Below are 19,211 nucleotides of genomic sequence, written 5' to 3'. Positions count from 1 at the left end.
ATCTATAATTCAGCTTAACTGAGCACCCTGTATTTTTATTTGCTACATTTGGCGATCCTGCCTGAATCTCACCTGGTGACTCCTTTAGGTAATGACCCAAGTCTTCAAAATGACTTCTCTCTCTTATCTCTGTTCCCACAGGAGATCGAGGTCTTCCCGGGACTCCAGGTGTGTAATCTCCGGTGGCATGGCTGCTAGTGCAGGCTGCTAGGTCCCGGATCCCAGGTTCCAGGAGGAGAATATGGCTGAGGTATTTTCATGTATCCACAGGTATCCCTGGGCTCTTGGGACAACCAGGTCCAGAAGGACCAAGGGGACAAAAGGGCAGCATGGGTAAGAACCTCTTCTCCATTCACTCCTTCCTTCCCTCCCTCCCTCCCTACCTCAAGAAACATTTATTAAGTGCCTGCTGTATGCCAGACCATATTACATGCTGGGGATACATCAGTGAACATAACAGAGAAACCCCTGCTTACGTGTGGGTGGGGAAGAAAGACAATAGACGTGATAAATATGTGAAGTTCAAAGTAGGGTAGGAGGTGGTTCGGTAACGGGAAAGACAGGGGCCGAGGAGGCTTAGGGAGTCTTGAGGGAGCCCTCAGGAAAGGCCTCACTGAGAAGGTGCCATTTGAGCAAAGACTCAAAGGGGGTGAAGGAGCCGGGCATGAGGAAATCCTGGGGAAACGTTTCGGGCAGAGGGAGCAGCCCCAGGCCCCAGGGCAAGGATGTGCCCACTGGTCAAGGAGGAGTGAGGAGGAGGAAGTCGTCGAGGCCTCAGCTGCAACCCAGGCGGGAGGCAGGGAGTCCAGAAGGAGGGCAGTGAGCAAGGCTGACCATGTGGGGCCCTGGAGGCCCTTGTAAAGACTTTTCTTCCCAGTGAGGGGAGAAGCCACTTGCAGGTTTAGGGAAAGGGTGGAATGTGACCCTCTTGCATTTTCAAAGGGTTCTTCTGGCTTCTGGGTTGATATTGGGCTACAAGAGGAGAGGGGAGGTGCAGGGGACAAGTGCAGAGACTCCAGGCAGGCATCCTGACAGCGAGATTCTGCCTGTGGAGACCTCAGCTGGGCTCAGGGCCCTAACTCTGATATGGCCACTTCTGTTTTTAGGAGAGCCTGGCATGGAGGGACCTGTGGGCCAGAAAGGACAGGAAGGCCCCAGGGGACTTCGTGGTGAACCAGGGCCACCTGGGTTTGGAGAAAAAGGGGACAAAGGTAAGAGGCAATTCCTTCACCAAGAGGGGTAGCTACGTCCATCCTTCCTTCTTCCATCTCTCTCCCTCCCTCCCTCCTTTCAGTAGCATTTGCTGGGCACTTTGAGCCACAGTCTGGGACAGGCCTGGTGGAGACAGTGGTCTAATGAGGGTGAGGTCCAGGCCCCAGGCTAAGAACCCTGCAGTGTTCAGAATGCACGGAGAAAGTAGTCATGGGAGAAAGGGGCTTCCTGCATGGGGTGGGGAGGAGTCAGGGCTGAGGTGAAAAGCTTGAGACAGGCCCTGATAGAAGGCAGAGTGGGGTTCAGTCCCTACAGCCTCTCTTACTGGAACTTGTCAGTGAAGAAGGCATGGAAAGCCCCAGACACAGGCCCAGTCCTGGAGGGGCCTGGAAAGATTTTGCAGTTAGATTCTTAAGCATGAGTCTGTTTTTATCAAGAAAAAACAAGCACAGACCCCAGAAATCCTCTCAATGCCAACAGACCATGAGCAAGAAGCTTTATTTTTAGCTTCCCTTTCTTTTAAAAATATTGCTCAATAAGGCAACAAATGTTTATCAAGTACCTCGGGCTCCAGGCTTCATGGAGCATAAAGGTTCTGAGGGTAGAAACTGTGAAGGTGTTTTGCTGATTCATGGCTTTGGGGAGGCACCAAATGGATCAGAGGCCACTAGCAGGGTGGGAACCATCCCCCAAATGACACCACCAGGTTGGGTGGACTCTCTCAGAGTGCTCATTTCTCCCCAGGACTTGCTGGTGAACCGGGCCCACCTGGTGTCCCGGGTTCTGTGGGTCCCAAAGGTAAGTCAAGTGCCCAGGATGCTACCCAAGTTTGCAGTGTCCAGGATGGATAACAGAGGTCCAGGTGCTGGGATCCCGGACAGCCCCAACCCTCTGCCCTAGGCCTGTACAGGAGCTAGGGGCCAAGAGAGGGTCCCCCCAAAAGGAGTCAGGGGTCAGGATTGGGGCTAGTTTGGGCTGCATGATGGATTTGGGGCCGTATTTCCATCTGTTTTCAATAGCCCCATTATGTGGCCCCTAAGGAGGTGGATGGATCAGGAAATCAGAAGTCAGGCAATCTCCTCACCTGACTGGGTCCCAGATACACACATTCAAAAGCAACATGTCTGAACAACCCCAGAGAATGGGCCTTCTCAATTTGAGGCCCATTAGTCATCTCTCTTCCCTCCCCTGCTCCAGCCCAAATGTTTCACTATGACCAGGAAGGAGCAGGGATCTCTTGATCCCACCAGTTTCAGATTTCTCCCTGAGGATGACTTTGCACTGGACTTGGGTCATCTTTCCATGACTCCACTGGCTCTGGGGTCCTGGCAAGAACCTATGCTGGGTGGGTGACATGCATACACACAGCCCTCACCTGGAAGTGAGCCCCACCCCTCCACCTGACCTTCAGCGTGGGGGCAGATGTCCCTGGCCTGTGCCACACCCTTCTGATAACTGTTGTTGTTTTTTGTCCTTCTCAGGTGCCAGTGGTTCTCCTGGCCCACAGGGTCCCCCAGGTGAGTGCACTTATTCTTGTAATAAATGCTATTTCTGGGGCAAAGAAAGGGATGCCAAAAGGAGAAACAAACATTATTTAAGCAAAAGAAGCAATTATAAAGAGAGCTTGGAGGCACAAATCTCAGGTCCACACTGTGTCCCCTGCAGCTGAGGTCGGGTACCAATGGGCCCTGTGAGAGCCATTCCAACTTGGCTTGGGGCCTGCGGCCCTCTGGAAGCTCCAGCAGCAGGCAGCTCCCATCCTGCCCTCACATTTGAACAAAAGCCTGCCTCTACCTCATCCCAATGGGACAGAGCTCATCCTGCTATCTTGGGAATCTCAAGCTACAGCCCACATTGTAATGCAGGCCAATGTTTCTGCCAGGGTCCCATGAGGTGCCCTTATGACCGGGGCCTGGCAATCACAGAGGCAAAGAACCTGCCAGGATTGATGTGGAGGGGAGGTGGGGAGCAACTGCGGAGAGCAGCCCTTGCTTTTTACTCCAGAATGTGTTAGCACCTGACCATGTGCACATGCATGTGTGTGTACATGGGTATGTGCCTGTCTGTGTGCATGTATGTGTCTGTGTGTGCGTGTCTGTCTATCCCAAAGCCGGGACATTCACCCACCTACATGGTTTCCTCTGCTTGCAGGCCCTGTAGGTCTCCAAGGGTCCCGAGGTGAAGTGGGACTCCCTGGTGTCAAAGGTAAGCTGGTGGGGAGAAGCTGAGTGGGGGGAGATGTCACCCTGTAGGTGCCAATCATTCAAGAAGAAGGTCTTGGGGGGACAGAGAGGGTCAGATGGATATGACCAACAGCCTGTGCAGGCTGACAGACATGCTAAGAGAAGGGGAAGTCAGGATGGTGGGGTGGAGGTGCCTGTCTTCAGACACAGACACTGCCCTTCTTGGTCTTCCTCACCAAGGCTCTTTATATTAAGTGTCCATTACTTTTTCAGGTGACAAAGGACCTATGGGACCACCAGGACCTAAAGGTATGTTGTTCCTACCGCTGCTCAGACATCACCAGAGCCTGCCTGACTCCTGGCAACCCAAATGTGACCCATGCTCCAGTATTCAAGAGCACAGATGACTCTGGTTCCTGGACCCTGGGGCTGGGAGGGATGTGCCTCTCAGATAGGGAAACCGAGGCACAAAGAGGGGCCACAAAGTACCAACATTGCAATACTGTCGTTGGGTGACCCTCAGGTGGCGAGGATGCAGTGCTGAGGTCCTCCTGCTCTGGCCATCCTGTGCCCATAGCACCCATTGTATGACAGCTGGGGCTGGGGTCAGCTTGTGGGTGGAATCACAGGGGCCCCTTTGGCTTCGTAAATGATGCGTTCTCGCCAAGATTCCACTGACAGAAGCTTCCAGATACAGTGAGAACTATGCTGCAGCGGGGGTCCCTCTAACTGGGTGAGAATGTTTTCCTTCCTCCTGACTGATGCTTCCTGCCACCCCTCATGTTTGTTTTAGGTGACCAGGGTGAGAAAGGACCCCGAGGCCTCACAGGTCAGTCCTACATGGAAATCCACTTCAATCATTTAAAGACATTTTGTAAATCTATTGGGCACTGGAGATGGGGAAAAAAATACAGAAGTATGAGACAGAACCTCTGTCTGCTTCAGGGAACTTGCAATCTATAAAACTCAAGAGGAGTGAAATGAAGCACTCACTGGAGATACGCCAGCATCAAGATGGATAGTCAGCTAGCAAATGTCCGGGGCAGAAAGGGAGCTATGATTGTCACTGATTCTTTTGGGGAATCCAGTTGAGAAAATTAAGCTCTTCCAAAGTAACAGAAAGTTGACATTACTTGTCTCCCCTCATCCACTTATCTCCTGACAACTTGAATGATTAAAAAGAAAATTAATACTTTGGCTACAAGGGCAGCCCTCTGTTGCCAAGGAAATAAGACTCATACACACGCAGCTTCAGACCAGACATGGCTCTGGGTGGCCCTGACTGTAGAATCTAAGTGGACACTGTGTCCCCAACATCTCTGTCTGGTACCCCAAGCTCATCTGGTTGGGGAGGTGGCAGACTTGGGGGTGGGCAGGGAGGGTGCAGCATTCTACCACTAACAAGGATGCAAAGCTTGAAAGCCTCCAACCAGCTAGCCCATTTCCTTTGCAGGTGAGCCAGGCTTGAGAGGTCTGCCTGGTGCTACGGGTGAACCTGGAGCTAAAGGAGCAGTGGGTGAGTGTCCCAGAGGAGCTAATGCAGCAGGTCTGACCCATTCCAGTCATCACCATGGCTCTGAAGTTGAGATCCTTCTAGAGCCACCTCTCCTATTCTCTGGCCTGCCCACCTCCTGATAGAGGCCTTATTTATAGGCCGTTTCTGGGCCTGCACATCCCTTCTGAGATGTGCAGCAGCCATCTCTGTGGGTTTCTCACTGCTGGGGGGCAGGGGGGAACTCAGCAAGGCATGGCCTCCAATCTAGTTCCTGCCCCCAAGCCACTCAGGGCCCTTGGGAGGACAGGCAATGTTGGGGTTCTCTGGAACCCACTGTATTCCAGACATCGCCCTGACATCCCAGGGCTGGTGTCACAGCCAAATCCAGGGTTCAACCTTTTGCTGACCTTTACCAAGGGACCTGTCGGCCAGGACATGGAGCTGGCCAAGGACCCTCAGAGAGCCAGGTGTTTAGCACCAAGTCCCAGAAGGGATTAAGCTCCACCAATGGAGGATGTGATTTATTCACTTTCTCATTCATTTAACAAGTTGTTAAGAAGTGCTGACTCTATGCAGGACATCTTGCTGAGCCAGTAAGTTGCTTCACCTCCCTCAAGGGGAGACAAAGCTTGTATGAGGTGACAAGTGCCGTGAGAGGTACAGAGTGCGAGGAGGACACTGTAGACAGATTGCTTCCACCCAGAAAGGTGGAGGAGGCTGCATTTCAGATTGTCCTAAAAAGTAAGGAAGATTTTTATTATGATCAATTTGGAAAATTCCATGTAGAAACAACAGCATAAATAAGGAAAGGCAGAGGTGGGGAAAAGCAGGACATGGTCCCAGAAGGACCTCAGAGAGGTTGGCATCATTGGAGCAGAGGGGACAAGAACTTGGAGGACCTTGCCTTCCAGGACCTTGAGTAAATGAGCCCTGCATTTATTGAGCATCTGGTGTGTGCCAAGTCCTCCCAAGGGCACCGGAGACACAATGGGGACTCGCTGAACAGTTTTAGCAGGAAGATAGGCAGTTACTGGTTTAGGAGAAGAGGGAAGGGGAAAAGCTGCATCTAAAGGATATACCAGAGACTAGTCTTTTTCTACATTTGGTGTCTACAAGAAGGTCCCAAGGGCTCCCCATCTGGGAGACAACTTGATGTGAGCCTGATGGGCAGTAGAGGGAGGGAGGCCCAGAAGTAGCTTCTAGAGTCACTGACGAGCTGTGGTTCTGCTTTCCTAGGACCTGCTGGCCCCGATGGACAACAAGGCCTAAGAGGTTGGTCACTGATCTGCTCTCCTCACTTTCACTGCCTCCCCTGCCTACCACTCCCTACCCTGCCCACATCCCCAGAGGGGCTTGTGTCATGTAGAAACATGCAAAGCCAGGTCTTATTACCCTTCTCCTCCCCACCTGCCTCAAAGTTACTCAGTAAAACACCAAGAAAGCATCAGCTCAGATATGCTGGCTGGTTCAGCTTTCCCAGAAGGAAAACATTTGCATGTTGGCCATACTCTTTCCAGGTGAACAAGGTCTCACAGGGATGCCTGGAGTCCGAGGCCCACCAGGACCTGCTGGAGAACCAGGAAAGCCAGGTAACAGAATGGGAAGAGGGAGTCATGGCCCTGCTGTGTGTGTGTATGTGTGTGTGCATGTGTGTGCCTGTCTTATCCCATTTTCCTCCAGCATCCCAACAGATAACTCGCACAACTGCTAGCTTGCCTGTGTGTAGTGGCTGTGTGTCCTCACACCTTGAGTCACCAAGTCTGGCAACTGGGAAGAGGGAGATTAATGGGTGAAAGCAAGGGGCTCTAGAAAGGGGCAAGGAATCTTCTTTAAAATTGCTGAGTTTACCACCACCTCAGCATCTAGCTCCTCTGAGCCTTCCCTCCAGTCCACCTTCCCTTGGGCCATACCTGGGCCCTCACTAATTCCCACCAGTCTGATGAGAGAAGCCATCTGGCTGCCCCAGACTTGGGGTTTGTCCTCTTGCCCCACCAATCCCACTTGCTCCTGCATTCGAGGGTGTGACTCCTCAACCTTTCATCTCTCCCCTTATGTGTTTTATTTTCTGTAGGTCTCACAGGACTCCAAGGACCTCCGGGTGAGTCACTGAGTCATTCCCACCTCCATAGAAGCCTCCCATTCCAGCTTTCCGGCATTCAGCAAATGCCTCTTCTCCAATCACCTCAAGTTTCCTCCCCTCCCCTCACTCTCTCAGAGAAGATGAGTTCAGGTCCTTTTATTGTGCATCTTGAGAAGGACCTTAGGAAGGAAAAATATGCACAACACAATCTAGAAAGCCATTCTGGTAGAAATAAAGTTAGTTCATGTGCCAGTTCTGCCTGCCTGTGTCCTGTTCCCCTTCGGCTCAGGGCCCAGGAGTGGCACCGGCCCCGCAGCAGCCCATATCCCATTGGCGTGGAGGAGTGGGAGCTCACCTCGTGCAGAGGGGCCCAGCTTCTCTGGGACACCCTAGGCATCAAAGTCTGTCCTATAGTTGGGCCCATGTGCACTGTCGCCATGCCCAGCTCCAACTCCTAAAGGAAATTAAGCAAAGATGTAAAAGTAAGTCAAGCAACAGTTCCCCAAAAAATTAAGTGCATAGGGACATCCTCCGGACACTCCCTGATGGAGTTCAGGAGACAGCAAGGAGGAGATATGGCATCAGCTGTAGGAAGCCTGGCCCCTGCTTCCCGACTGTGGAGACAGGTGGGGACAGCAGCTGCTTTGCAAGCTACAGGGGAACTGGGATCCCCAAAGCTGAGTCCATGGGCCTCCGCCTCCCTGAAGCCTAGCTGTTGCCCCATTTCCCAGGGAAGGAACAGGGCTCAGAGCAAGAGGCCTGCCTGAGTGGCCACCTAGGCCGAGCAGAAGGCAAAGCCAGATAGGTCTCCAGGTTTCCATCTGCGATTGCGGCTACGCTGAGTGACAGAGTGCTAGGCACTACCAGAGGGTGTCAGAGTTGCTGGGCCTTAAATATCTTGACTGACTTGTTTTCAATCACATCAGGATTTCCTGGAAGCCCTGGCCAACCAGGCGCTAGAGGTAAGTGATTTTTCCAAACTAGATTTTCTTTCTTTCCACTAGTCATTTTTGTGGGAGGGGAGGGATTGGCAGGAAGGAAGCCCCTGTCTGGGCAGAGCCTGGATCAACAGTGGCATCTAGTGGCTTCAGTGGAGGCTGGGGAGCCAGGGATCTGTTCTGATCAACTCAGCCCTGAATCCTGAAGCCCCAGCTGGCCCCACATACCTCCCTGCCCAACAAGCAAAGCCTCTCTATGGTCCCTGGGTGTCTCCAGGCCACTGTTGGAGGAGGAGGATCTGGAGGTTGTTGCTCCTACCCCAAAGCTAGTCCACCCCCTGGCTTGCCTCTAACATGCCCCCATTAGTGCTCAATCTCCCTCACTTGGGCTTGGTCCCTGTACCCAGACTCCCGGGCCAGCAACCACCTTGGTTTTATCAGTCACACAGGCTTTCATGCAGGCAGGGAGAGGCATCTAAGATGCTGCCAGGAGGGGAAGTCGTCCTTAGAGATTGACCAGGACCAGCGTAGTGACCCTGTGCACAGGGTGGAATTCTTGTCCCGCCCTGTTCCTCCGCCATTGTCCATTTCTGCACCATTAGGCCTAACCCTGAGCCAATCCAAGGACCAATGGTGCTCAGGGCCGGTCTTCCTCCTCCTGTCCCTGTGACCGCACACCCCTGAGCCCTGACGTTTTGTGCAGCTGTGCTCTGTCATCAACAGTCACTGTCACCTGTGGGCACCTGAGGAATAAAATAACTACTTTCCAGAAACTATTTCCAATGACTGGTTAGGCCAAGGAGTTCTTTTAGGACAAATAGGTATTATTCAAAATAATAACTGAGTTCACACATCCCAGAGAGATCTCTGAGTCCACAGATATGTTCATAAATTGATGGAACCTTTAGTACGACACATAGGTTGGGGATTCCCAAGGATACCAGGCACCCTGCCCTTCCAGGCCCGTGAATTCCTGTCCACAGGGGACTTCAGACCCTCCCCGGACAATGTGCACAAAAGGTGGACATTTTACCTAATATTGGACTGGGCTCCAATGAAACCAACTCAAATACTTTCCCCTCTCTTGGCCTTGACCTGCAGGGGCTGGTGGGAGGCAAGCAGAGACCAACCCACCCCCACTCCCCACTTCCCCAAGAGGGACATGAGTAGCAACTTCACAGGCGGGGGATTGAATTGCTTACAGACCATGGAAAAAATGACAAAAGAGGCCCCTGAAAGTCCCCAGTGGAGGGTTTTTCTGTCCTCTGCTTCACTCACTCAGTTCCCCAGAGTCTGTGTGAATTTTCAGTCCCAAGAGATGTTTTATTGACATGGCATCTGGTGGTAGATACATTTGGGAAAGTGTGAATCTGACATCCCCTTCTTGGAAGTCTCCCATGCACGTGTGCATTTTCAACCTTCCAAGACACAGTCAGGAAAGAGATCTGTTAACCTTGATGTAACTTTCCCAACATACCAGCCACAGAACCCCTTCTGACTCTGCACAGCCCCAACTACTATCCCAGGAAACCAGCATCCTGAGGGGCACCCTGGAACTAGGCTCTACCTGGAAGGCTTATGCCTCTGACCTTGGACCTCTCAGTACTTTTCCTACCCAAGCCCATTCCCAGTAAAATCCTGAGATGCCCACGGTAGGAGAAGAGTCTGAGAGTCACTCTCAAGTCAGCCACATTCCGGCCTCACTGAAAGGCAATCTCTTCAACATTCACCAATGAAACCCCTTCGGGGAGTCCCAGCTTCTTCCAAAAGCTAATGGGGGCCAAGATTGATGCTCCAGTCTCCAGGGTGTCTGGTGCAGAGACTGGTGCTTAATGCATCCTGCACGCGCCTCAGTTCATTAAAATGTCGTTACCCTGCAGGTTAGAGGCCCAGGAGTGGGTCTCAAATGCAATCAGAAGCCTTGGAAGTGATTTATTGGGACACTAATTGATCTAGGGAACAACCACTCTCCTTTTCCTCCCCTCCCAGGTGAACCAGGAGCTCCAGGCAAGATCGTGACTGCAGGTAGGCAAGCCCTGCACTGCGTATTCTCATGTCCCGGGCATCTGCCCTGGCTCTGCCTTAACGCCCTCCAAGAAGCGCCCGTCAGTGGACACAGTGCTTTGGGCAGGATGCAGTGCTGGGCTCCTTGGGTCAGCAGCGAGGTGGTGGGCGGAGTTTAGAAGTAATGAGAGCAAGAGATGCTGGCTTGGCCTGACCCACAGCCTGGTCTGGGTCCCAGCACTTCTGAGCCAGGAGAGTGGGGCTCAGTGTTCCATGTGTGTTCTGTTTTCAGGCGGGACATCGACTCTCACTGTCCCAGGTCCACCAGGACCTCCTGGAGCCATGGGACCCCCGGGACCTCCAGGTGTCCCAGGTCAGTCCGTTTTCTTGCTTTGCTCCCAAATCAGCATCAGGCCTAGGTGGCATTTGACTGTACCAGCTTTTACTCAAATCCTGAAACCCAGGACAGGAACCAAGGGAGGAGAGTGAGGAGGAGCGGAGAAAGCCCCCTCCCAGATAGCCAGCCTAGCAAGCCCTCATCACACACCAGCAAGTATCCCAAGAGCTGCACAGGCTTTACTTCACCAGACGCCACAACACTGCTGGAGGCTCCAGCCTGTAAATGACTTGCCCAAGGTCGCTCAGCTAAGAAGTAGCAGAGTCGGGATTTGGCCCAGGTGCTTCTGCCTCCAGAGCCACTGTTTGGCCAGTTAGAACACTCGGTCCTCAAATTGCTTCCTCTTAGAAAACAATTTGATAATATGCAACAAGGGCAACAAAAATGCTAGGAATCTATTTGGAGAAAATATCCCCAAATTGTTCAACAATAATGAAATCAGTACAAAAATATGAAGACTTAAAAGAAAGTTGTTAGGAGATAATAGTATTACTGAAAGGAGCAGAATGTTCAATAAAGTGTGCTCTGTGGTTGCAACAATATTTTTACAAGATGCAAAAAAATGCTGGAAAGAAATAAAATGTTACAAGTTAAAGAATTATAGGTGATATTTTCTATTTTTCCCACAAGCCTGTTATTTTGCTATATACATGGGTTATCCACAAACAGTTTTCAATACATATCTTAGAAATTTTTTGGAGATTTGTGACTTGAAAAAACTCACAAACAAATCTTATGATTTTCTTAATAACATTTTCTTTTCTCTGGCTTACTTTATTATAAGAATATAGTATATAATACATATAACTATAAAATATATGTTAATTGACTGTTATTGGTAAGGCTTCCAGTCAACAGTATGCTATTAGTAAGAGTTTTTGGAGAGTCAAAAGTTATATGTGAATTTTCAACTGTGCAGAGGGTCAGTGCCCCTAACCCCCATGTTGTTCATGGGTCAGCTGTATCTATTTTTTAAGATTTAAAAATGTTCACATGTAAATGAAATATATGATTTAATATGACCAATGCAAGTATGGACCAGCCTTCCCTCCTGATAAGCTCAAGTGAGAGAGGGGACACTGGGGGCATTTAGAAGTCCCTCATCGTTGAAGGACAGTATCTGAGAGGGAAGTCCTGCCCATCCCTGGGGCCCAGTGCCTGGCAGAGAAATTCTCACCCAGATGGACCACAGGACTGCTCTCAAATAAGGAAGCTGGCCTCTTTGGGCTACTGTTCCATGCCCTGTGAGGAAGCTACACATGTACCCAGGACCAGCCTTTTCTTCAGCTCTTTCTAAAACGGTGACCCTAGAGATGTGACAAAACCTTTTCTTCCCCAACCCATTTCCAGGCCCTGCTGGCCCAGCTGGTCTCCCAGGACAGCAAGGTATGTCATGCCTGAAAGAACACATGACTGTGGCCTCAGTCAGGAGGGCTTCCTTCCCAGGCCGAACTTGGGCCCCAGTCTGTACATGAAGCGAGAGACATGTATTTGGGGAAGGGAGATGAGGGGGTAACATGGTTCTTCACCAAGGGTCTTGTGAAGCCTCAGTTGCAAGGGGAGACACCTCCTCTAACCCCCTCCATGCTCTGAGAAGGCAGGGGTCCACTGGATCGGGGATTGAAGCTCTGTAAGCACCTGGGCAGGGTCAAGCTCAGCTATTTTCACAGGCCTTAAGCCTGTATGACCAGACCCTGATAACCATGCCACTGTCCAAAGACTTATCCAAATACCAAAACACAGTCAGTCTTAGGGAAAGCCGATCCACTTCCTCCTGGGGTGTTTCTCGACTGACAGACAAGTTTGCAGTCAACTCTCTGGCTGCCCTGCCCCGGGCACCTGGGCCACTGTAGCCACCTGCAGAGGAATTTCTGCCAGCGGCGTGCACCCTAACTGTGTCTCCCCGCAGGCCCGAGAGGGGAGCAAGGACTTGCTGGCGAATCATTCATTAGCAGCAGCAGTTCCATCTCCGAAGTCCTCTCTGCCCGTGAGTGCCCCCGTGTTCTCCAGGGCAGGTGATGTGGGGGTGGGAGTGGGAGAGAGTCAGGACACTGGGGCTGTGGCAGCTGCGCCAATGGGTCATCCGGAGCCCCAGATGTGGGCGAGGATGACCAGTTCCTCTGGGACGCAATGCGAGCAGGTAAGGAACAGCAAGGGCTTTGTCAGCCATGGGGGTGATTCACTGGGGATGGGGCAGCTGCCAAAGAGGTTCTCAGACTCCAGGAGGCCCAGTGTCACGCAGGGCCTCCGAGTGTTGCTGGCAGGAGCACTGCATCCCCCATGCACTGGGAGCAATGACAAGGGTCTGTGGGTTCTCAGCCTTAGGCCTGACCTGAGAGCGTAGACCCCCCCTGTTCCCAAAGTCCTTTAAAGAGCCCAGGCGGAGATGCTGCTGGGCCTCCACCTCAGCACCTGAGTAGCTGGACAGCTGAACAGACATCCTGCAGTCACGTGTGCCAGACTTGTGCCTTGGCATCTCACTGAGCCTTCACAGGGCCCCGTGACATAGGTCATGTGCCTCTGGTTTACAGAGGAGGAAGCTGTTGCTGGGAAAGGTTGAGAACTTGCCCAAAGTCACCAGCTAGAAGTGATGGAGCAGGGACTTGAACTCAGGCTCTCTGCACTGAAGCCATGTCCTTACCATCACTCAATACACCCATATTAGCTACCAGGGAGTTTGACTGCAGCCCTGCCCTGCCTCTGAGCGAGGGCAGCCCAGTAGAGGGGGTCTGACGTGTGGGTCTGAGTGTAGCCCAGGGTGCCTGACATTGATGATCCTGGTGAGGGGAGAAGCTGGCGGAAAGCAGCCCCAGGTCAGCTTTTGCTAATTTCTGTTTTCTTCTCTCTACAGAAGGTCTTGATTTACGAGGTCCCCCAGGCCCACCTGGACCACCTGGGCCACCAGGTGAGCATCACAGGGATCTCTGGAAGGTGGGGAATTGTGGGGCACAGGGGAATTGAGGCCCTTGGTGAGGAAGCACTTGGTAAGTTCAGCATTGCCTCTTCCTTGCTCTATTCTGCAGGACTATCCATTCCAGGTCCCCCAGGTCCCAAAGGAGACCGAGGTGAGAACAGTGTTTTAGGGAATGCAGGAGCCTGTATGCGCCCAGCATACCCAACTGGTGGCCAGGACAATGTGGATGAGGCTTGATGAGCTGGGGCATTTCTTCATTCTCTTGCCATATCCCATGAGGAGCTCAGCACCCTGGAGCATGGGGTGGGGGGAGGCATGGTGGTCAGAAGCTCTACACAGAATTCCGGCCTCTGTACTGGCCTGGTGGAAGGAGAGGCATGAAGAGCCCCAAGCTGTGTCTGTCCCAGCCCTGGAGCCCCAAACCCTCCCCATGGGCCCCTTGAATTCACAATCTCTGGTTCATATATATCTCACAACTCTGAGCCTCCTTCCCTCAGGCCCTCAGGCCCCCAGGCCCCTGAGGGCACCAAGGTACAGTAGAGCTGGCATCACACAAAACCTGGGGCGGGGGTGGCAATAGCCGACTTCCAAGAGCCTGCAGCGAGAGTAAATCAGAGTGTGCGTCTCTGTGTGGATGTGAATCTTGCAGAGCCTCAGGAGGGGAGGTGCTGTCTCTGGCTGGGCCCTGGGGAAAGGGAAGGGAGCACTACTGACCGTCTGCTCTCTTTGTTTTTCCTGAGCAAGGCTTCCCAGGGTTCTCAAGCTCAGGTAAGTGCTGAGCCCCCCCCCCCCCCCCCCCCCCCCCCCCCGCTAAAGCCGCGCCCAGCCCTGGCTGACTGCACTGTGTATGGTGTTGGCTTCTAGGTTCCAGTTCTCTCGGACTCGACCTGCAGGGACCGCCCGGCCCTCAGGGACCTAAAGGTGACAAAGGTCAGTGAGGGAGCAGCTAAGGAGGCAGTGAGAAGTAGGAGTAAAGCTGGCTCCCAGAGCCCAGATAGTGAGCAGCGTGCACTTATCAATGCTAAAGCCTTGGGGGGCGCGGGGAGGATGTCGAAGAAAGGAGAGGCTAGAAGAAGAGAGACGTGGGGAGATGTGGGGACACACAGTCTCTGCCCAAAGAGAGCCTGGGGTATCGTTGCAGAAACAGAAACAATTGTTGAGCTACATGCTGATAGGTGTGGTTGGGCTTAACCAGGGAAGGCTTCCTGGAGGTGATGCAAACAGGGCTTCTCATTTTGGATTCCAGGGGATCCAGGTGTCCCTGGCATTCCAGGTGGTCCCTCTCAAGGTAAGAACTGAAGGTGACCAAAGTTCCTCTCCCCTCCTCCAGGCAAGGCTGGTCACGCCAGGGAGGACCTGGGTTCCTTTGTTCACTCATTGATCCATGATTCGGTGTTGATTAGGTAGTTTCTCCACATGCTAGGATTTCGGAGCTGCCTTGAGGAGGTTACATGTTAGTGGGGGCAGGAGGGAGGAACTCCTGTGCGTAAAGATGGCTGACAACGCCAACCACAGGAGATGGAGACAGGGCAGGGGAGCTGGGGCGTTCGGAGGTGAGGGAGGCTGCGGGGTGCCAGCAGGCTGCCGAGAGAGAGAGAGAGAGAGAGAGAGAGAGAGAGAGAGAGAGAGAGAGAGAGAGAGAGAGAGAGAGAGAGAGGAGGGAGGGCTTGGCTGGAGAGCTCCCCCTCCGTGCCCCTTGCAGACAGCGGCTGCTGCAGGTACTCCTAGCCTCTCTTTTTGGGGGAAACTTCTCTTTGCCACTGTCCTCTCTCTACTGAGAAAGACCCCCCTCTACAGACTGTGGGAGCAGTGCACGGGCCCCTTGTCTGACCTGGGGTGGAGAAACCAGCTCAGAGGGCTTTCTCTCTCCCAGGGGGATCATCGTCCAGCACCAGGTTCATGCAGGGCCCACCGGGCCCGCCTGGCCCCCCCGGGCCCCCGGGCTCCCTCAGCAGCTCTGGCCTGGAGATTCAGCAGTACATCTCTGAGTACATGCAGAGTGAGTGCCAGGGTCAGGGTTGGGTGGTGTGCGCGCACACGCGTGTGAGCACGCATACACATCTGTGTTGGGGGTCAGCAGCCTGCGTGGCCAGACCCAGGTCTTCGCTTCTGCAGCCAAGACAGCAGGTCCATGCGCTCCTGCCTGCTAGCTGCCCACAGAACCCCAGCCTTACCCCAGCAGAGGCTCGCACACCCTCACGTTTGTCCACACGCATACCACGGCTACACGCTCACACTTTCACCTGTGTGCACAACCCTAACCCCATCCCTGAACTCCCCAGGGATGTGTGTGATTTCCACAAACGTGGGCACCAGAGTTTTGCGAAATGGATGGTTGACTAGAGTCTTGTTGGTCCACAGCCCTCAAGTACCTCCCGACCCAGCAGAGGCCTCTGCCTCAGTTTCTCCACTTGTAACGAGACATATAGGCTCCTGCTGGCCCTGCCTCATGCCCATGTGAGGGTGTGGTAGGTCACCTCCACGTGGTATGCATGGAGAACAGGCCCACCGGGGGCAGGCTTGACTTTGCTTCCTGTCTTTGTTGGCAGGTGATAGTGTTCGGTCTTATCTATCCGGAGTTCAGGGTCCCCCGGGTCCCCCTGGGCCCCCTGGGCCTGTCACCACCATCACGGGTGAGACTTTCAACTACTCGGAGCTGGCAAGCCTCGTCGTGAACTACTTACAGAGTAAGCCTCTCCCACCCCTAAAATGACCATGACCCTCCCCCAGGGTCCACTGTTGTTGCTGGAACCTTGTCTCTTAATTTCCTGCTGGCTTTGCCCTTCTTCTGAACGTGACATTCAAATCTGAACTCACAGCAGTCAGACCACCGGGAGCCGGCTTCAAAAAGGGTTTGCTCAGATGAAGACACACTGCTTAGCCGTGGTCAGTGAGCCTTCTCCGCGGTTGACCGATGTGTCCCAAATATGTGAAATGGGATCCGTGGGGCTGGTGGGATCTCATAGGACTTAGGCTAAAGCATACGCTTGAAAACAAACAGCATTTCTTACCAAACAAAACCAAAAATAACCTTCCACATTTTCATGCTTTAAAAACAGCCTCCTAGGGCCCCCTTGGTTCATCTCCCCCAAATGGAAACAGCCAGTTGACCATTCTTTGGGATTCTGGAGTGATGGGGTGTTGCTTCAGTGCAGATACGCAGTAACCCCAGGCTTCCTCCGACAGGTTCGGGGTACAGCATCGGCCTGTCGTCGGCTGCCTCCATCACTTCTGAAGACGTCCTGGCTGCGCTAAAGCGTGAGTCTCCTGCAGTGGGCTGGAGGCGGCAGCCCCTTTGCCTTCCCCTGACCGTCCTGGTCGGCACACCTTGTCCCCCTGAGCCTGGTGAGGGCTGCAAAGGGGAGGCAGTCCTTGAGGACACGGAGCCACTCCCTCACTGCTCCCAACCACTGACTGGAAAGGAGGAAGCAAATCTCCTCGCCCCAGTGCCAGGCAACCGGGCAGGTGCCCCTTCAGATACCTGGGAGCTTGCCGATTCCCCGTTGTGGGCCTGAAAACCAGAGCTCACAGGTCTCTCTGCAGCCAGTCTGGTGGGGAGACCCGGCTGTGGCTGTCCCGCGGCCTGGGTGGTCCAGCGGGCACGTCTTCTCTTTCAGGGGATGACGTACGTCAGTATCTCCGTCAGTTCCTGATGGGCCCTCGGGGCCCCCCGGGGCCACCAGGAGGCAGTGGAGATTGGTCCCTCCAGTCTTTGGACTATGCAGAGCTGAGCAATCGCATTCTCAGCTACATGTCGAGTGAGTGTCTGTCCTTTGCAGGCAAAGGTGGTCAGGAGTTCAGGCTGAACGCCCCTGAAATGGCCCACTGACCCTCTCCTGCCAGGCTGCACCAAGCCCAGGGGAGTGAGCAGCATTCAGAGCTATTCAAACCCATGGCTGCCAGTCAGGTCGGAGAGCCTGGCGAGGGAAGCAAAATGAGTGCCCTGGGCACCATCCTGCAAGGAATTTGTACATGACTCACGCCCACTTCTCTATACACACGCTCACGTCTCTGGACACACACACACTTCTCTGTACACACCTGCACATACACTGCTCTACATACACAAACACTCCCACACGCCCAGCAGGATGAAGGATGTGGCCCTTTTTGACCTATGCTTTTCCCAGGACCTGGGGCCCCTCCTTGGCGTCGTTACCCAGGAGTGTCTCTCTGAGTACCCCTTTCTGCCTGACCCTTCCTACTGCCCCTTTTCCCTTTCTTGATCCCCACTTCTGTTCACATTGCTTCTGGCTGGCTTCCTCTCACAGGTGTTTCCATCTGCCTTTCCCTATCTGATCTGAATCCATCACAACTTGGGATTTTGTTCTGCAGGTTCTGGAATGAGCTTTGGGCCTCCTGGCCCCCCGGGACTCCCTGGCTTGCCGGGACCATCCTATGAGGAGCTCCTCTCCTTGTTCCAAGGTAAGGTTGAGCAGGGGACATCTGTCCAAGTGGTTTGGGATGGAAGGCAGAGCTTGGCCTAGGCCATGACCAACTCCTTGCTCTTCCTTGGCATCTCAGGATCTGAATTCAGAGGCATCGTTGGGCCGCCAGGTCCCCCTGGGCCACCAGGGATCCCAGGCAACGCGTGGTCCAGCATCAGCACGGAGGACCTCTCATCTTACTTGCGTAGTAAGGCGTGGGAGCAGGGGTGAGGAGGGCAGAGGGCTGGAGCTGGCTTGAGGGCTCCATGATTTTAGTAAGGGCAACTGTGGAGTTAAACCCACTTAGTTACCAGGTCCTCCTGTAGCATGTACAGGGCTGGGCCCTGGGGCCCTGGAGAGGGACATGAGCTTTGAGGTGCTTTCAACCCCCTCAGCGAGTGAAGCAGGGAGACAGTGCTCCCAGGCACAGCCCTTAGACAACTGGTGAGCCAGTGTGTCATCAGCCATCAGGAGCCAGGCGGAGTTCAACTGTCAGTGGCAGGAGGGCCGAGGGGGAGAGGATAGGACCTGGGCTGAATGCAGCTCAGGATTGGGAGCGGGAGGGCCAGTCGGGGGCAGCATTCCTGGGGGCTCCCCATGCCGTTCCCGCCTCACCCCCTCCTTTCCAAGAGGGGCACACACGGGCCCCCGAGCTGGGAATTCAGCGTTCTCAGCAGGGCGACCTCTGATCTTTCGCTTTCGCTTGCCTCCCGCTCAGCGGCCGGCTTGTCATCCATCCCAGGCCCTCCAGGCCCTCCGGGTCCCCCAGGCCCTCGAGGGCCTCCGGGTATCTCAGGAGCACTGGCAACCTATGCAGCTGAAAACAGCGACAGCTTCCGGAGCGAACTGATTAGCTACCTGACAAGTAGGTGCCCTGATTATCGCTGTCCCTCGTGTGCCCCCTTCCCAGGCCTTGCTTCTCCCTGTCAGGGGAGCAGAAGGTGAAGGAACCTGGGAGGCCAAATACATGAGAGCCAATAGTTGGAAAAAGCCCGGTTTCTTCCCAGACAGCACAATCCTGCTTATGCACAGAGCCTTGAAGTTCATATCCTGCTGAGGAGGGTTAAGACCCTGAAAGACCCCTTAACTCCCACTTTTCTCTCCAGACTTGAGCCCCCACTAACGCAGCTTCCTCCCCACAGGTCCTGATGTACGCAGCTTCATCGTGGGTCCCCCAGGCCCTCCTGGGCCTCAGGGACCACCTGGAGACAGCCGCCTGGGGTCCACAGAGGGCTCCTACAGCAGCTCATCCTCCAGCCGGAGCACCTCCTACAGCTCTTCCATGGGTGTAGGAGGAACCAGCGGAGGCTCCCTGGGGGAAGGGGGGGCCTTTGGCTCCGAAGGTGGCTTGTATGGTGGTGATGGCAGATTGTTCGGGGCTGGCTTTGCTGGAGGTCTGGATTACAACGAGCTGGCTGTCCGAGTGTCCGAGAGCTTGCAGCGTAAGTCGGGGCACTTAGGCCTCAGTGCCGTGGGGGGAGTGGGAACACACGAGCATTTCCACGTCTAGGCTCCAGAAACTCACCCTCTCATTCTCGGAGCACCCAGGCGGTGGGGCTGG

General features: G+C 53.9%; 1 protein-coding gene across 1 annotated transcript in view; it reads left to right on the top strand.

The window, feature by feature from the left end:
- Nucleotides 1-19,211, top strand: part of COL17A1 (collagen type XVII alpha 1 chain) — a 47,266-nt gene that overhangs the window by 25,644 nt on the left and 2,411 nt on the right. The window contains exons 21-50 of the mRNA XM_087823928.1: nucleotides 142-168; nucleotides 271-333; nucleotides 1,107-1,211; nucleotides 1,957-2,010; nucleotides 2,694-2,729; nucleotides 3,364-3,417; nucleotides 3,669-3,704; nucleotides 4,189-4,224; nucleotides 4,849-4,911; nucleotides 6,127-6,162; nucleotides 6,408-6,479; nucleotides 6,962-6,988; nucleotides 7,897-7,932; nucleotides 9,898-9,933; nucleotides 10,205-10,285; nucleotides 11,660-11,695; nucleotides 12,219-12,296; nucleotides 13,161-13,214; nucleotides 13,333-13,374; nucleotides 13,968-13,991; nucleotides 14,088-14,153; nucleotides 14,470-14,511; nucleotides 15,097-15,222; nucleotides 15,773-15,910; nucleotides 16,410-16,481; nucleotides 16,841-16,981; nucleotides 17,559-17,648; nucleotides 17,748-17,858; nucleotides 18,369-18,515; nucleotides 18,793-19,092. Of these exons, the coding sequence (XP_087680054.1) occupies nucleotides 142-168; nucleotides 271-333; nucleotides 1,107-1,211; nucleotides 1,957-2,010; nucleotides 2,694-2,729; nucleotides 3,364-3,417; nucleotides 3,669-3,704; nucleotides 4,189-4,224; nucleotides 4,849-4,911; nucleotides 6,127-6,162; nucleotides 6,408-6,479; nucleotides 6,962-6,988; nucleotides 7,897-7,932; nucleotides 9,898-9,933; nucleotides 10,205-10,285; nucleotides 11,660-11,695; nucleotides 12,219-12,296; nucleotides 13,161-13,214; nucleotides 13,333-13,374; nucleotides 13,968-13,991; nucleotides 14,088-14,153; nucleotides 14,470-14,511; nucleotides 15,097-15,222; nucleotides 15,773-15,910; nucleotides 16,410-16,481; nucleotides 16,841-16,981; nucleotides 17,559-17,648; nucleotides 17,748-17,858; nucleotides 18,369-18,515; nucleotides 18,793-19,092 (2,229 nt within the window). The remainder of the gene's footprint in view (nucleotides 1-141; nucleotides 169-270; nucleotides 334-1,106; nucleotides 1,212-1,956; nucleotides 2,011-2,693; nucleotides 2,730-3,363; nucleotides 3,418-3,668; nucleotides 3,705-4,188; nucleotides 4,225-4,848; nucleotides 4,912-6,126; nucleotides 6,163-6,407; nucleotides 6,480-6,961; nucleotides 6,989-7,896; nucleotides 7,933-9,897; nucleotides 9,934-10,204; nucleotides 10,286-11,659; nucleotides 11,696-12,218; nucleotides 12,297-13,160; nucleotides 13,215-13,332; nucleotides 13,375-13,967; nucleotides 13,992-14,087; nucleotides 14,154-14,469; nucleotides 14,512-15,096; nucleotides 15,223-15,772; nucleotides 15,911-16,409; nucleotides 16,482-16,840; nucleotides 16,982-17,558; nucleotides 17,649-17,747; nucleotides 17,859-18,368; nucleotides 18,516-18,792; nucleotides 19,093-19,211) is intronic.

This window comes from Miniopterus natalensis, chromosome 14 (assembly GCF_054644295.1).
Source record: "Miniopterus natalensis isolate mMinNat1 chromosome 14, mMinNat1.hap1, whole genome shotgun sequence".
In the NCBI taxonomy this organism is placed as follows: domain Eukaryota; kingdom Metazoa; phylum Chordata; class Mammalia; order Chiroptera; family Miniopteridae; genus Miniopterus; species Miniopterus natalensis.
This window is presented reverse-complemented; position numbering and strand designations above follow the sequence as displayed.